This window comes from Arvicola amphibius, chromosome 6 (assembly GCF_903992535.2).
Source record: "Arvicola amphibius chromosome 6, mArvAmp1.2, whole genome shotgun sequence".
Taxonomy (NCBI): Eukaryota; Metazoa; Chordata; class Mammalia; order Rodentia; family Cricetidae; genus Arvicola; species Arvicola amphibius.
Genome location: NC_052052.2, coordinates 95961525 through 95980276, shown reverse-complemented (window position 1 = coordinate 95980276; position 18752 = coordinate 95961525). Strand labels below are relative to the sequence as shown.

Here is an 18752-nt window from a genome sequence, read left to right as displayed (position 1 = left end):
TGTGTGTTCCTCAATTTTCCTGGATCTGTGGCAAGTATTAGATACCACCTCCTTGTCATGCACACTATCTTCTAAGTTTGAATATTCAGATAACAGCATCTTTATGAGGGAACCCTCCCTCTGAACGCCCTTTGCTTTCTTCAGACCTATTAGAACAAATAGAAAGAAGCTAAACTTGATTCATCACTTGAGACAACAACCCAATTCACTTAAGCAGCCAGAGCAAAGCCTCTGCTGAGTCCCACCGATTAGTCCATGAACGCAAGCTCGGTAAGTGTGGAGCTGCTCCTTACTGGCCCTGGCAGTGTGACAAATCGCTGGGGTGTGTACACAAATGACAAGAAAGACAAGATGAGCTTGTGTTCCAGGTGTGGGAAAGTAATGAATGGGTGTTGCCAAGCACACCCAGAGCTGGGTGATTCCAGTGGCACCTCGGTTAAAACCTGCTAATAGCAAAGGACCTACTAGAATTGAAGAAAGATTAGGGTGTGGGCTATAGCTGAAAGAATCTAATGACATTTTTTCTCCCTTTCTCCTCTTTGTATAAGAAAACAGACTCGTACGCATGAATGGAGCAGGATGTTTATCTTTTTCCTTCAGGTGGGCTCCACCTAGTACTTACGAATTTTGGAAAACATGTTGGAGCTAATTAGTCATGGGGGAAATTAATCCAAGCAAATTAATCACTGGCATGGACTGCAGAGTTGCAGCACTCTGTGCTTCTGAGATTATTCAGAGGCTCCTCCTGCTTTCCTATTTTCTATTAGAGTGAATTCATCCACCATGTGAAGGTGCCTTGCTAAGCAATTAGTTATATTTTCCTGCACCATTTTCTTGATATAGCCCCAGCCCATCACCCAGGAAACACTTACTTTGGGAAAAACCCTCCAGATTTCTCTATTTTTCTCTACATGAGAAATTGCTATATAGTGGGTAGAAATACATCCAACACCTCCCTCTCTTCCTTGCCATGTACATTCATCAAGAATCTTAGAGTGTTACTATATTACGTGGTTTGGGATGCTTTGACTGTATTTCTTCTTCCATCTTCATTAAGTGTCCTTGAAGGGATTAGAATCAACACTTGTCAGATTTAGTTTAAAGACCAGACTGTTAGGACAAGAAATAGAAGTTCAGTGGAGAAGATTCATGACTAGAATAATTACGAAAAAGCAAAATTCCATATATGCAACCTCTTAGTGAAATCTGCAATGGTGGCGTTTCATGCGTCTCTTCTGTGGGTTTCTAACCTACAAGTTCTGTAGTTCTCATTGTGGCTTTCTATAAATGCTTCGGATGTGTCTGGATTGTAGAAAGTCATGGAGCTAGAACACAGATTTTCTCCCAGTGTCTAGGTACCCCTTATGTCCTCATCTTCCTAGCCCTATGCTTGCCCTATATTTCTGTACTTCCACATGTCCCAGGTAAGGCTTAATGTGACAAACAGATACGTTCATACCATCCATACCAGAAACTTCTCCTAAGCATGATTTTTTTTTTCTTATGAGAACAAAGTATAGTAACAAGTACTAGTATATCAACTGTGCTCCATATTTTAACTGGAGAGAGACCACGGGAAGGAAGCGTGTGCGGTCAGCACAGGACAGTCTGAGAAGCCACAGTGGAATGTTTTTCGGCATGCATTCCTTAGCGATGTAAGAATCAAGTTCTCCGTGCTTTCATTCCATGAAGGATGAAATGGAGAAACATGCCCTAGTTTGTAATATGCTAAGCTCGGCCTGGAGATGTGGAGTGACCTTGGATCCTCCTAGCAAAAGTGACAGGTGTGCATTTAATAGCTTGAACCTGTTAGTAAAAAAGCATGTAATAAAAGCACATAAGCTTGTCTTCTACATGCTAAATCATAGATCTAAATAGCAATATATTGAAAACGCACACTGCTCCAGCCCATTCCCAGAGGACACAGCTTGGATCACAATGTTTATGACTCCAACTCCAGAAAAACTCAGTGCCCTCTTCTGGCCTCTGTGGTTTCAGAACACATGTGTCAGATTCTCACACAGACACACATAAATAAAAATTAAAACACGAGTCTTAAATCATAGTGGTCAGAATGATAACTAAATTTATTGAGTCAAGCCAAAAGCCTTGCTGTGTATAATTGGTCCTTGAACACATAGGAGACTATAGAGTTAATCACCATTTCTCCATCTCCCAGTGACTTCACAGACTGTCTCCTGTTAGACAATCCCACCCTCAGAATGGCCTTTCCAGATAAACGATACCAAAGGGACTATCTGAGCTTACAACAGGACTTCAAGCATGCTTCCTGTTTCACATCCGAGTTGAGGAAGCAAGTCTTTAAGGAGAAATAGACATCAAACTGTAACTCTTTGTGACCAAGAACTTGCATAGACTTATGTCCATGTCTATCTATAAACCCACCTCTGCTGGCTGGGAATCTGTATTCTGATGCCTGTATCATAAGGACGACATGGCGTTGCCATGAGTTCCACTCCACCTAAACCAAAGGAAAGGTACAGAGTTTAAAGTCAGAGGATTGGTGGGATGAATTTGGGAGAAGCTTCTACAATACTCACTGGAATTGTGTCATTGTTTGATCATCAAGTGTTAGAAGACAATTAAAATGTAGGGAACACACACACTCATATATAGCACAGTAACTTAAAACATGTATAAAACTAAATAAATCAGATTTCTATATGTATTTTTCACATTGGAACCTTTATTCAAGGTAAATGTATATAAAATGACTGCATTTAAAAATAATATAATTAACAATTCAAAGATTTTAGACCTATTTTCTTTCCTCTTGGCATGAAAAAATAAAGAGATACTCACATGTGCACAGAGGAAAAGAGGGAAGGACAGTGGGAGGGAGAGACAGACATCAAGATCCGAGCATTCTAAATTAGAATGTTACATACTAGGTTAAGATAGCTCATGGTCTTCATAGATAACATTAGCAATACACGAGACATAAAATCATGTTTGCGCAGGGGGCGTGCAAATCTTCTCTCTATCATTCCAATTTTAGCATCTGTACTGCTAGAACCTTCATAGGATCAAACTAGGCCCTCAGAATGTGGGTGATAGTTCTGCGGGCCCACTGGCAGTGGGACCAGATTTATCCCTAGTCCATGAATTGGCTTTTTAGAACAAACTCCCTATGGAGGCAGCCTTGAAACAGGGCTGGGAGAAGGGTTGCCTTGGTCCTACCTCAACTTGATATTCCAGACTTTGTTGACTTACCCTTTCTGAGCAGTGGATGGAGGGGTGGCGTTGGGTGGAAGGGAGGTGGGGGGAGTGAAAGAGTAGAAGAGAAGAGGAACTGAGATTGAAATGTAAAATGAAAAAAATCAAAAGCATATTTGCTTCCAGCCTTGCCTAGACATAAAGTAGCTAAATAATTTCCTATGAGGAACATTTTGGACTTTAATTGTCAAGGTGTGTGATGAATCTTTGTCCTATTCCTTGTTGGAACAAGTCTCTAGCCTCAGGCAATTATGCAACAGTCCCAAACCTGCCAAGTCACTGGACCAAACGCCCAGATTCTATCTCTATGACTAGACTGTCCCTGTCTGGATGACTCTTCTTTGGTGCTTAGCCATATAACCAAAGCTCGCTGGTTTCAGTCCCTCAGCCCAGCCACTTTCCGTGCCTCATTTCTCCTGCATGAGCCTCAAGCCTTCACCTCTGACAAGTATAAAATCACCCTGTACACTAACTACTAAATTCTCGAACAGTCTTTATCCTGGGGCATTAGGCATTGTTTCACTTTTCATTTGTTATTCTAATCCTACTGACTCTGTAATGAGAAAGACTCCTTTAAAAACGACGATGAAAATGATGCTAATATTTCCTTTAAAAACATCTCCATGATATTTCATAGGGATTTGGGGTAAGCTTGGAGGAACTGAGTGCACTCCGCTGTATTTAGAACAGAAGGAATGTTCTTTCACTTCCTGACTGCGATTCTCCAAGAGAGGCAACAGAAAAACTTGTTTCAGTGCTGTTGCTGGCAGGTTGGGCAGATACCATCCTGGCATAGTTGTGCTGCTGTCCTCAGAATCTGGTTCAAAAGCAGAGGACCACTCTGCCCTGGAAAAGTTACAGAAGTCTAGGGATCAAATTGCCACAATTATTTCAAACAATGTTTTTTCCATAGAGGAGGCTTCCTTTGAGAAACAGAGATGAAAGCACTTTAAATGTCCTGAATTCTTTCTGCAACCCTGTAAATGTTTCTCCTTTTTCCCTCTCCCCATTCACCTTAACCACATTCTATGTAAATGTCACTATCTAAATATGTAGGTAGGTGGACAGCAGGCACAGGCAGATGATGTACTGATACAGGACATTCGAACAGCTGATGAGAATCATCACTCTATCTCTCCAAAGACATTCTTGGAGATTCCCACAGAATTTAACTCAATAGATATATTCAAATATGTAGTATTTGTTTAAAGTAGAGATGTTGTACTGACCCCAGGATCATGGCAGTCTCAAGTCTGAAGAAACCCAGTTAACACACAATGAACTCATAATTAACAGAATACAAAAGTATCTGTAAGTCACACTAGCACACATGAGTGAAAGATTGTCATGTAGCACACATTGTTTAATGGGGACTGAGAAGGAAACACAAAAGACTCACAATCTTAAGTATTATGAGAATAGTACTTAAATACTCCAAATTCAATAAGTCTCTTTTCATCTGAATTTTAGAAACTTCAACATTATCAGATTGTATTTGATTTTTTACTTTTAAAGGACTATTAACAAAAGAGAAAACTCTAATGACCTTCTAGGGCCTTTACATTTAATTAATTCAATTTTAGAGAAGGAATTGCTTTCATACATCCAAATTTTCAAATTTAAAAGGAAGATAGACAGAAACCATGTGCTTGCAGTATCCTAGTTAGGGTCACTGTTGCTGTAACAAAACATCGTGACCACAGTAGCTTGGGAAAAGGAGTTCGGCTTACACTTCCACAGCACTCTTCCTCACCAACAGGAGTCAGAACAGGAACCCGGAGACGGTGGCCATGGCAGGGAGCTGCTTCTGCCTTCCTCCACATGGCTTGTTCAGACTGCTTTCATACAGAACCCAGGACCTCCAGTCCAGGTGTGGCCCCACTCACAATGCTCTGGGCCCTCTTATCAATGCTCCACAGCTCAATATTATGAATCTTATGAAGGAATTTTCTCAACTGAGCTCCCTCTTCTGTAAAGACCCTAGCTTGTGTCAAGTTGACATAAAACTAGCCAATGCAGTAAGCAATGCTTCTGACACACAGGTTTAAACACATATTCAAAAGTTAATTTTAAAATGATGTTTTTAGCACACTCAGTAAGCTGAAGGAAATCCAGCCCAAATCACTTTAGCTTGTGTCTCATTGTTTCTGCTAAATAAGAACATGGATATTAACTTTCACACTCATGTGGGGATTCATTATACCAGAAAAAATGACTTAGAAATAAAAATGTTTGCCTGGGCATGGTGGCACTGACTTTAAACTCAGATATTGACAGACAGATACCAATGTGTCTCTGTGAGATCAAGGCCAGCAAGGTCTACATAATTAGTTACAGGTTGCCAATGTGACATGGAGAAAAACCATGTCACAAACAAAAAATACATCCCTTAGAATGGGAAATTATTTCCAGATCCTATTGTTCTGAAGATTATGTATTCCAGTGTGACCAGTTTTACCATTTATATTCCTGAATATAGGTGACAGCAGCCTGGTGTGATATGAATATTTTTTTCTAAGGTACAAATGATGATATCAATCTAAATTAGTTGTCAATCTAAGCGACTGAAGAAACATCTGTTTGTGATGAGAAATAACATTTGTATTCTGGTTTGTATGTTTGTTAATCTATATTTTGAACTACTCTATTATCTGAAAGAACTAAATCACTTCACTACCAAAAATGCGAAGGCTGGAGAAGCTTGGGTAATAATGTGTGTGCCGTTCAAACCATGATGATCTGTGTTCAACACCTTGAATCCATCTTTAAAGATAGAAAGGGAGAGATTGGTGGTGTGTTTAGAATCCTGGCACTGAGAAGGCAGAGAGTTGTATCCTGAATCTGCCTGGCCGTCTAGCCACGCTTATCTGTCATGTTCCGGACCAATTAGAGACTACATCTCAAAAACAGATGAATGGAACCAGAGGAGTTTCCATGTTTGTCTACTGGTCCCATCCTCATGCACAGACCACGCCCACAGAAAGAAAGCCACACAGTAGAGAGCTTTCAAGCTGAGACAAATGACACAAAGTATAAAATGAGAATGGATATAAGCAAGGAGAAAAGAGTCAATGTTTCCAAACAAAAAGTGAAATATGTGAAAGCCAAGACCCACTTTTCAAACTCCACAAGGGGATGGATTATAACAAAATCTTTTAATATGAAAATAATAAAATGTAATGTTTTGATTTTGCTTAACATTTTGGTTTCTTAGCCCCTTTTTCTCATATAACTGGTAGCTCCAGATTTCTTGTCCATCATCAGTGCCACTGCAGTTCTGCTGCAGTAGGCTTCTCCTTTTTGACTTTTGTTTTCAACTCTCACATGGTTTTTCTTTTCCAGGTGTAGACAAGGATGGACTGGAAATCGATGCCACATCAGGTCTAAACCTTCTAGTGTGGGATTAATTTACACACAGAATTGTAAGTAACATTATGCATAAGAAAGCAGCTTGGGATATTTAATATTTTTTAATCGTGTTTATCTTTTTCATGGGCTTGAAATTCCAGACATATGGACTCTGCTGGGTATCGGATTCGGGTTCCTTGTGACCCACATTGCAGTGGCTGTCTTGTGTTGTCTTGCGAACAGAAGAAGAATGACGAGGTAAGTCAGCCTCTGGCTCTGACATGAACAGCAGGAAAATCCTGAAACATTTCATCTCATGCTTTCCTTTCACCCTTCGTCATGTGGAAGGAAATTTTATGTTTCCATGCTTTGGGGCATCTTTTCCTGGAAGAAGCAGTAACTACTTTCCAATCCAGAGTTTCATTTTTACTTACATTGGATTATTTCTGATGGCATAAAAGAAAGAAAACAAGATATCCTCCAAGACTGAAAAGATCTGGTTATGTTGTATCCTGATGGTTACCAGAGAAGGCTTCAGATCTGTAGGGGAGAACCTTTTCTTGCTTACACAGAGAGGCTGGCCTCTTGGCATCCATAATCCAGGCCATATGCCTATCTCCCAAGCAGCACAGAGGCCAGAAGCAAAGATGGACTGAACCAAAAAGCTGGGTCCATGTCTACCTTTTACAATGCACAGGGCTATTATGAATGCTTGAGTTTCCAACTTATCGCACCTCTTCCCTTCACTGGTATAAGCCACAGGCGACACAAATAGCAAGCAGAACTGATTTCACAAGCTCATCAAGATAAGGACTCACTTTTAAGAGCTATAACTTGTTCTGAATGCCCAAGTTGGTGGTCATCTAGACTTGTGACACTATTATGTCACAGAGCAGTGGATGATAAGCCATTACTATGTCCTTGAATCATTCCTATGTCCTGCTTAATGAAATCGTCTCAGGTCTCCAGCTCTAATCATAAACTCTAATCTTATTGGTCAGTAAATATCCATCTTCACATCATGAATTAAGGGGAATCTGTTATAAAACTATGATGTGCATTATCAAAAAACATTTTGAATGTATTCCCATTCATGGGTTTGTATTCATGAAGCATTTTTAGAATTGCTTTCTATATTCATAAAATATTACCAGGCAATATTTGTAGACAGATATGAATGAGAAGCGGTTTAGACTTAAAAGAGTTTTTAAGATAAAGGAAGAAGCAGACACTTAAATCTAAATGAAACCTTGCATGTGTGTAGAAATACATATATACATACATGAAGTGAGATTCTCCAATTGTGTGTAAGTGGGGGAGGGGAATAGATGTTGGCCTAGCAAACTAGAAACCTGGAGAGCAGCTGGCAAACTCCGATTTCCAGCCTGAGTTGAAGGTGCAGCCTTGAAACCAAAATCCACAGAACGGGCAAGCAAGCTGGAAACTCGGGCAGGATTTGTAAGTTGTTGTCTTAAGGGAGAATTTTTTCTTCTTGAGAAAGTTTAGTGTTTTTTTTTTTTTTGAGGGCCATCCACATTGTGAGTAAGTAAGTTTTGTTTTTAAGTTCCTTCATTTAACCTAAGACAAATTGCTTTGATTAAAGACAGTAAATTTTGAATATATCTAAACAAATGCTTTCCCAGAAACACCTAGATCAGTATCTGATCGAACTACTGGTGGGACACCCTAACCTGACTCCAGCGACCCATTAAGTTAATGAGCAAGCTGTATAAAGAGGGTGCCATCCTCCGTTCACACCTTCTCCTGTTCATGTCGGACCTCCTCTGCCGCATGAGGTTACTCACAGATTTTGTTAGTGATTTTACGCTACAATAAGACAGTCACCAGTTCTTTCTCTTTCCTGTTTATTTGTGTGTTGTTTGTGTGTAATCATGTGGGCAAGTGCAGCTGTACATATATGTAGTGTGTGCACGTGTGTAAACGCCATAAATAAACACTGTATTTTTCTCAACTGTTTTCCACCTAATTTATTGAGGCAGGATATCTCACTAAACCTGGGGCCTAACTCATCAATTCAGGCAAGTTTGACTCCCTATCTCTCTACACACCAACCACTTCATGCAGGGGTTAATAACACATGCCAAACTTCCTGGCATTTTGCATGGATGCTGGGATCCAAAGTTGGGTCCTCAAGCTTTGCCACGGCACTTGGGTGATCTAGCTATCACTCCCTCCCTTCCGTCATATTTGGTATTCAGTTGCACACCCTCCTTTTCTTCCACTCTTCACCTCCATTCCTTGTTAGAGTCTCCTTCTATTTTCTGATCCAACTCATTTTAATTTGCCCTCTGTTTTTTTAGACAGTGTTTAGTATTTTAAATGACTCATGAAAAATTCATTTCCACACACAGGTGGAATCTAAATGTTATCATCCAGGAGGCCATAACCAGAGAAAAATCCACAAACAAACAAGTAACAACAACAAAAAAAAACACCAAAATAACAGATTCACAGTAACCGCTTAGGCAGTCGAGGGCACCTTGGCAACTTCCATAGGGTGGTTAGTTTCATAAGACCCAGCTTCTATTTCTGCCTACAACATGAAAACAAGCCTAACCAAGGAGAGCTGTGCTGTTTCAGACCTGAACTGGGAGATTCACCATCCTCAGGTCAGATGTAAAGGCTGGGGTGAGAAAAGGAGAGGAGAGAAATGGTGGTTGCTAGTGGCTTCAAAGAGGACTTGTTTAAGTGTTAAACATGAAGAGTGGACACAGCGTTATAGCTGTGATGTGTGATGATAGGCCAAGATGTGAGAAGTAGAGCGAGAAGGACGGCAGCTAATGGAATGTGGAGGAAATGAAAGATTTAGCAATCAGATTGCCAAATACAACAGAGGAGTACATTTACGGTATTTGACTTTGTGTTCCTTTGTTTGTGGCTTTCTTTGTGACACAGCAGACTCTGCACATTCTAGAGTCCAGTCCCTCCCAACTCTTTTGTGTGTGTTTTTCCTGCTTTTATTTAATTTTTTAAAATCACTTTCAAAGTAGGAGGTTTCCTTAGTTTGTGTTGGCCCTCACTCCACTCTCCCGGATCCCTTTTTTGCAAATCCCTCTTCAACTCTTCTCACCCAGTATGATCCCTCCCACTTTCAGATCACATGTGTTCTGTTTTCCCACTTCTCCCTGAGCTTCATGTTCCCCTTATCATGGGCGTGGGCTCCTTTCCTGTTTCTGTGTTCATGGTGTCTGCAATCACTCACACCCACATAGATAAGACACACATGGAAACAAGAAGCTAGGATCCTCAAATGAGAAAGGAGGCACGGCATCTGTCTTTTTTTTTTTTTTTTTTTGCCTGCTTTAGTTTGCTTAATACGATATTTTCCAACAAATTTTAAGATTTCCACTTTTCCTCAATTCAGCTGACTTGGATGGTGGGTAGATGTATCCTTCATGACTCCATGTACACCCCTGCAGAGGCTGGGCACTGGGTTGAGGAGAATGACCTCCCCTGATACAGCAAGACCACTCTCTGATCAAGGACAGTGGAGAAGCTATACTCCCAGGCTAGAACTTTCAAACAAATCCTGCTGTGTTTTTTTCAAACTCCCTATTCTCTTCGTTCTCTAAGTGTATTCTATTTCTGATATTCTAAATTTACTCCAAATGCTTAGTCCACTTTTCTACCAAGCCTCAAACCATCCAAGACAGTATTCTCAGTTTGTTAATGGTCTGCCCACCAACTCACTTCACAGCCCATTGAAGGCCAACAAAGATCACACTCACCCACTAAAGGCGGAAAATCCTCAAAGGAGCCCATTTTAGTCTGGTGAGATGGTTCAGTGGGAAATGAGTTTGCAGACAAGACCGATGACCTGAGTTTGATCCCTGGAAGCCACAGGGGTAAGGAAGAAGACTGACTCCTTCATGTTTTCCTCAGACCACAGGCTCCCTCACCCCGACACACATAAAATTAAAAAGGAACCAGTTTAACCCAGTCCATATTGAACTAAGGGAACCACTACTGGAGGTTTCTCAGGGAACTTTCTCAGGGAACTCCCAGCAAAATGGCTTCAGGGGAGTCATCCTACAGAAGATCATATTTCCTATAAACTCACCCAGAAAAAAACTGATTTAATGTGCCTCTCGCATGCTGCAACTCCACTCTCATGTGCTCTCCTCAGCTGACCCCTTCTTCATCTTGTATATATTTTAAATATCATGAAAATAAATTGGGGAGATGAGGTAATCCCCACTGGGGAGCAGAAGAAGCGTAATCTGAAAATGGAGCCACCAACCCACATGGAGGTTTGTTTAAAATGTTTGAGATAAGCTACAATGAAAGAGGAGAATGAAATACATCTTTACCAATCTTCCCCCTTCAATTTCTCCCTTCATGTTTCCTCCCTTCCTCTCTCCCTCTCCCCCCTCCTTCCTCCTCCCATCACGTCCCCCTGTATTTTCTTCCTTACTCCTCAGTCTCTACAGTCTCTCAGTCTCCCAGCTAGAGGACAGAGCTGTTTTAACTTATCCAGATCTTAGAATTTCTGTAGTTTTAACTAGTTTGGCATTTTGGGTATTTCATGAAATCATTATTTGTGTATGTGCTCTATGTATATGCTCACATGAGTGTGGGCACCTGTATGTATGTTCACATGGGTGTGGAGGTGTGCCTTGTGTGGGCACCTGTATGTATCTGTTCACATGGGTGTGGAGGTGTGCCTTGTGTGGGCACACATATGTATCTGTTCATATGTGTGTGGAGGTGTGCCTTGTGTGGGCACATGTATGTATCTGTTCATATGTGTGTGGAGGTGTGCCTTGTGTGGGCACCTGTATGTACCTGTTCATATGGGTGTGGAGGTGTGCCTTGCGTATGTAGGCATGTATGGAGAGAGGCCAGAGGTTCATGTTAGATGGCTTCTTCAATAACACCACACTTACTTTTAAAATTTATTGTTTAAACATTTCATATATGACCATAATGTGCTTTTTTAAAATCAAATCTACCTCCCTCTTCCCTCCTTTCAATTCCTCTCATACAGAAGTACCCTTTCCCCTCACAACTTCCTGTATTCTTTTTAAAATCTATTGAATTAATTCAGTGCTGCCAGTATAAATATTGTGTAGCCCCATCCACTGGAACGTGGGCAGCCATTCAGGAACAAGACCCAAGGAGAGCAGACTCTCCTCCAGTGGTCACCAATGGTTAGTAGCTTTCCAGCGAGGGAAGGATTTTACTCTGGCAATTCCCTCCCTTACCACGCTGAACTTTTGACAGGCTCGATCTTGCACAAGTCAGGTCCTTTCCGTCACAGCTTCTATAAGTTCATGTGTATAAGGGCATGCCATGCTAGAGATGTGTGTAAGGATGTGCTGTGGCTGGAGATGTATGTGAGAACATGCCATGACTGGAGACGTGTACAAGGATGTGTCATGACTGGAGACATGTACAAGGATGTGTCATGACTGGAGATGTGTACAAGAATATGTCTTGACTGGATAAGTGTGCAAGGATGTGTCATGACTGGAGATGTATGTGAGAACATGGCGTGACTGGGGATGTGTACAAGAATATGTTTTGACTGGATAAGTGTGCAAGGACGTGCCATGGCTGGGGATGTATGTAAGGACGTGCCATGACTGGGATGTGTGTGAGGACATACCGTGACAGAGATGTGTGCAAGGCCGTGCCATGACCAGAGAAGACTTTCACAGCAGTAATCTACTGCCTCCGGCTCCTCCAGTCCCTCAATTGCTCCTCAGGATGATTCCACAATCTTGTGGGGAGGACTAGGAAAAAGATGACCAACTAGCTCCTCCAGTCTCTTATTCCCTACACGTTTGCTTGTTGTGTATCTCTGTATTGGCCACGGTCTAATACAAAAAGAAACTTCACTAATCTAAGGGTTAAAAGATGGTTATTTAGGGAAGTTTAGGGGCAGTTTAATACTATGTTCCTTTACCAGAGCAATATTAGTATATTCTGCTCTAGGGGCTATGACCTATATAACCAAGAGTTTGAGACATTCTGTCTTAATTATCATATATGAGGTTGATAATGCCTATCTCTAATGTCAGAAGCTATCGGAAAATAAAAACACATTTCCAGGTAAGGGTTAACTTCTTTCACATTGCTAATCAGTGGGGTCTCAAGGAACCCCAATAAATACAAGCTATTACAATTGCTCCTGGCTGCCCACTAGAACTTGTTATTAAGATTTTGTTGATGATAACACCATATACTTACTTGAGTCATAGGAAATAGAGAAATCAAGCTGGAACTGACCTGGAAGCTTCATCCGTACTGCTCAATTTTCACAGTGCCAGAAGGAACTATACAGAACCTTCTTCTATGGGAAGAAATAATATTCAATAGTCTTAACCTAGCCATGAACCATTCAAGTTGCAATTGACATCACCCAATCAAGTTTTGCTCATTGGATGAAGAGTTGCATGAACCAATTAGTTTTGATTGAATTTAAGACCTGCCCCACAACACTTTATCTTTTGAGACATGGTATCTCACTTATCCTGGATCTCATCAATTCAAATAAGGTGGCTGTCCAATGAGCAGCAGGAAACCATCTGTCTGCCGTCCATATTTTATGTGGGTATTGGGGATTTGATTTCAGTTTTTTTTTTCATGTTTGCATGGCAGATAGTTTAGCAACTGAGACATGACCCCAGGTCCTCATGGAGTTCCCTTTAAGGATTCTCTAGAATATCACATACTTTATGTATTAAACTTATATATTTACTTAAAATGTAGATACTACCCTAAGATACAAAGACTGTGCTAAAGGGTGGAAAAATAACTCACTTAGAAGCATGTCCTTAATACAAGCTGAGCACCTGGACTTGCTTCCCACAGCTCATATTAAAGACCCCCGTGTGGCAGACAGTCCTTGCAATACTAGAGCTAGAGAGTCAGAGCCAGGCAGATCCCTAAGATCCAGTCATCTTAGCCCACATGGTGGAATTCAGACCAGATGGAAAATGTATTGACATAATATCAAATAGGTGTTTTATGATATTATGATAAATATATTATGATATACATTTGATATTATGTCAATATATTTTCCATCTCGTCAATATTAATCACTCAAAACATACTCAGCAATGCTGTTATAGGACTTATTACATGGTTTTGTAACAGCTATTTCCATACTAGTGCATGTCTTTATGTCATAGCACATAACATTTCATGCATATTTGGTACGCAATACATGATCATAGCTGAGTATTTATGGTTTATTTTGTGGCATCCACAACAGAAAATACTTAGATTCAATCAACAAAGATATCACTACAGAATTTCATAGTAAGTTGTTTTGCTTGGAAGTTATATGAAATATTTGGCCAAGAGATGATTAGGTAAAATTACAATGGCTTACTTGAAAGTAATGCCAAAATCCAATGTACACAAAAATTAATTTAACCAAGTAAATATCACCCTCTACAAGTAAGCCTTGACTTAAGGTTTTTATTAAATGTTATGAAAAGAATCTGTGCTACATGAGACCCTTCCGTAACTTCAAAGAAAAGTTTAATTAATTTCTTTTAAAATACAATATGAAGACTGTGCTCAAACATTGTTAAGGACAGGGAAGAGGCTCTTAAAGTTGCTGTTAGAAATTTCATTTCCTGGCGTTTGTTATAGTTTCCATGACCTTTGTGTTAACTGCTTGCCATGTTGAATGCGGGGAAAAGAAAGCAGAACTAACTATCTTGATCAAAATGAAGACTTTAGCACAAGAGCCAGGGTGTTTACTGAAGTTCGAGATAAAAAAGTGAGGTAGAGCCTCAGCAGGACTGGGACGGAGGAGAACTCCCCATTCCCATTATCTTTCATTTCTGCCTCTTTTTGCTTGCTGGCTTTGTGGTTCTACCTCTAGTCCAATAGTCTACTCTCCGTCCAATAGCAAAACTGTCCACTAGAGAATGAATGCTGTTTATTTGTTTTCTCCCCAGAGATATAAGGAGATGAAATATTTTTCCCTGCTCCAATGTATGCATTCCAAATGAAAAAAATTCTAATTAGCAATTTCAAGTCAGCCTCCCATATCTGATCAAATCACATATGGGTAAGTTTTGGGTTATACCAATAACAAACACAGGTCTTCAAAAGTTTAGTTGTTCATAGAGTCTGATGAGATGTCCTAACATGCAACATTGTTTGCTTTGCAAACCTGTGGTAAATTTGATCCTAAATACATCGTGGGAGGAGGAAATTGACTCATAAAAAAATTTAAAAAAATGATTCACAGTAAGAGAAGGTAGATGCCAGTACCAAACATATTCCAATAGATCAAGATCAAAAGATACATGCACATAGAGGGCGATTGGTCATTTCTTTAGCTATAGCCAGGTTGTAGCTACTCCTTTTCTATTTTAGATTGAATCATCTTTGGTTGGGGAAAATTGGTAAAAACAACACAAAACAGAAAATAAAATAATAGTTTATATTCCCACCTAGGGCACATAACTCACATGTATTATATTAATTTAGTAAAAAAGAAAAGAAAAAATAAAAATAAAGAAACACATTCCATTTACCTATCAAGGGAAATAATTAAGTCCATGAAAATTTCTATAAAAGTTTATATATAAAATATTTCCTAAAAAACTTACAGGATTATGATTAACTCAAACGGAGCCATGGAGCCAATATTAAAGTGTAGTAGATCCCCATGAGACTTATTCTGTCTTCTTTGTAAATGGCCTCCAACTTCCTGTGTCTTCACAGTACCTACGGTAGAAAGTCAGGTGTTTCTTCCTCTTATAAAATCCCTTAATTTAAGGAGGTCCAACTCTTTTGACCTCATATAAAGCTAAAGCTAACTCCTTCTTAATTCCATCACTGTAAGGACATCAACATCAGCATGCCAATTCGAGGGATTAAAACATTCAGCATATAACAGCATGAACAGCAGCAGAATGACCACTGAGTAGGGAACATGCTGCTCTTGGGAATGTGGTTTTAGACAAGTTTCATAACTCAAATCCACAAACATTTAGGAAGAGATCTCAGGGCTGGAAAGATTGCTCAACCATGAAGGGTACTTGTTTGATTCTGTTGAGTATAATGATAGAATACAGACTAAAATCCTACAAGAGTGAAATGGGGAGGAAGAATGAAGGGAATTCTGTTTGTTTACATTTCATAGAAGAAAAGCAGGGATACTCAGGATGCTCTATCACACATCAGCCTTATTTTCCTATTGTTCTATCAATGATACAGAAAGTTCCTTGAGATTCTTAAATTAGTGGCATGGGTTCTAAAATCAAACATCTATTCCTATTATATTAAACTTTCTTTGTCATGCACATTCCCAGAAGGCCACTAGCACAGTGATGGAGGTTGGTTATAAGGCTAGCAAAGCTTTGCACTCTCCAACAGTCTTCATTGCATTCATCTGTAAGACACAAATCCCATTCTCACATCCTGAGTGCAGGAAAAGCAATCTGTCACATCTCAGTGCCCTGTGCATGTCTTGGTCATTCTCAGGCCAGCCTGCTCAGTGTTGATTTTCCAAAGACAATAGGGATATTAAAAACAGGGTTATGCTGTAAATAATATTTTTCTAGTCTCCTTCTTCGTTTTCCTCATCTCTATTTGAAGAAGATTCTTAAGCATCCTGTTCTTTTTTACTTTTCCCTTCATTCTAACTCTGACTTTTTTTTCCTTGTCGTACAATGGTAGAAAAGATCTAAAATAGATGCCCCAAAGAAAAGAACACATATTCTCAGATCTCATAAGATGTTCCTCTTTTACTCCCTATTTACACCAGAGAGAGAGGTACCCAAAGCAAGTCTTGATGTATGACTTGAAGGTGGTACAATCTGGGGAGCTGGAAGCTCAAATGTATGAAGAGGGCTATAAAGAGGAGGAGACACATTTGTGTTGAGATCTGAAGGGAGAAAAAATCTTGAGTTCAAAAACAAAGAGAAGAAAATATGGAAACTTGTGGGCTGAAAAATGGCACAATGGATTCTAGCATATGGGAAGGAAACTGAATAAATTACTCTTTACAATGTATGTGGCAGAGACACTAAAGGGCTTTAATGCCTACTAAAGAGATTCCAATTTACTTTTGTTCTTAAAAGAAAATGTTATCTTCTGTCTGTTCTAAGAGGACTACTTTCTACCACCAAATGTGGTATGTTTTTAATTAATTAGTTAATTTGTATGTGTCTGTGTGTGTATGCATATGTGTGTTCTATTTAGAGGCTGACCCTGACAGACTTCACTAAGGAGCCCTTGTCACCTGCAATTACATTTGTATGTGGTTGGTTTGGGTTATTTGGGAGGAGGAATGAGAGCAGAATTAGGTATTGGTAGCCTGATAGTTTTGTAGGTAGCTCTCCTCCCCATTTACCCCCACTGTTGTGTCTGGCTTCCAATAACTCTTTACTCTTTCTTCTTTCTTAAGTGCTAAGAGACCTAATGTTCCTAGCCTGGTATTCTGCACCACCCCTCATGGGTTCGCTGTAACCTAGCCACACCATTATGTAAGCAGTGTCTTATCAAACAAATTTCTTTTTCAATTTGAGTATGTCAGCCCTTTCTCCCTAGAAAGCTCCCTAATACAATTCAGGAAAGTGTGAGAAGCAAATTAATGCCAAGGTCATGTCCATGTTTAAAAACTAGAAGTAACAGAACAGGTGAGAGTAAGTGGAAGAGATTCAGCAGAGGCCTGGCAGTCTAAGGACAAAGATGTATTCCGTAGTTCGGGTGAGACAAAGTTAGGACTTGCCTTCAGAAGCAGGGGTCTGTATTATAAGGAGGTCAGGGGACAGAGCACTAAAGCAGATTGCAGAGTGTCTGATGTGGGTGAAAACATGGCTCCCAGTGCTGATGAGATTGTCCCCAAACCAGGAAGAAAGCAGGCTTGAGCAATAGAGAAATAAACTATTTTTTATATTTGGCATTTTCTTATATGTCAAATGATGAAACTGGACTGTTTCTAACATGTAAAAGAGAACCTCAAAATGTAGGCTACTGTTGCATATTTTTGATATTTTTCTAGTGCAGTTAATATTCATTTTTACTTAGTTATCCTCTAAGCAAAAATATGCATAAGATCATAGGTATTCAACTTATAACATTTTCTAGTATACTGAGGTATGGAATGGAATCATGTAGTTAGTGTTTGTGCTGCTTAATCTTTCCTATAACTGGTGTTACAAAGGCTGCAAACTGACATAAGTCATGTTTTAACTTTTTATTTTTTAACATAATTTGTTAATTCTTTGAAAATTTCATGCCATGCACTCTAATTCTACTAACCTCTGAGTACCCCCATATATTCCCCTCACCCTTGCAGCACCCCTGAAAAGAAAATTAAAAAAAAATCAAAGCAAACCAAAGCAAGCAAGCAAACAAAACCAAGAACAAAACAAAATAAGAAAAAAAAACCCTCTTTGCTTCTCCATCTTTCCCAACAACTCCTCATTTGTTTTAGTGGCATTGGGAGCTGAGTTGTGTCCCAGAGTCTACATTTTGTTCAAACAGCTTTACTAGCAAATGTTCATTGCAATGAGTCACTTGGGTTCAAGGCTTCTGGTTTCTAGTATATCATCATCACTGGATCCTTACAGAAACTCGTCTGGGATATCTCACAACTGCCCCAAGTCATGGAGATTCTGCAAGTATTGTTCCACGGGTCCAGTCCTTCAAGAGCTCAAGTAGGTCCTAGATGGGGCGTAAATTAGGGTGGGATAACCCAAGGCCCAGCTGTGAGCCTGGGTGGTAGCCAAGCTGGTCAGTCCAGATTATTGAGGTTTCCTACCTCAAGCAAGGGGACGAAGTGAGCTCCCCTACACTCATGTTATCAGAGTCAGTTCTCCCTGGCCTGTGGTGGGAATGGGGCCACCTCTCCCATGAGGGTTGGGGCCACCTCTCTTGATTTGATATTCAGCTTACAACATTCTCTAGTATACTTTAGTGTGAAATGGAATTGTATAGTTACAGTATTTGTGCTGCTTAAATTAATCATTTATATAACTGGCTTTATAACAGCTGCAAAGTGAACTGGATCATTGTTAAGTTCCCTTCTGACTTTGAAATTACCTGGTGTAAATCAGGTATTAAGCTTAGCTCTTTAGGGGCCTAAGTATTCCCTGGTTGACACGTTACTGCGCTAACCCTCTCCTCTTTTACGGTGCCTTTCATTCGACACAGTATTGTCGTACTTT

The 18752-nt window shown here is 39.9% G+C and overlaps 1 protein-coding gene and 1 pseudogene across 1 annotated transcript in view; one reads left to right on the top strand and one right to left on the bottom strand.

Annotated features, from left to right (window-relative positions):
* Malrd1 (MAM and LDL receptor class A domain containing 1) overlaps positions 1 to 18752 on the top strand; it is a 617971-nt gene that overhangs the window by 577644 nt on the left and 21575 nt on the right. The window contains exons 36-37 of the mRNA XM_038334493.1: positions 6580 to 6659; positions 6747 to 6843. Coding sequence (XP_038190421.1) covers positions 6580 to 6659; positions 6747 to 6843 — 177 coding nt within the window. The remainder of the gene's footprint in view (positions 1 to 6579; positions 6660 to 6746; positions 6844 to 18752) is intronic.
* On the bottom strand, positions 2937 to 3037 carry LOC119818089 (annotated as a pseudogene).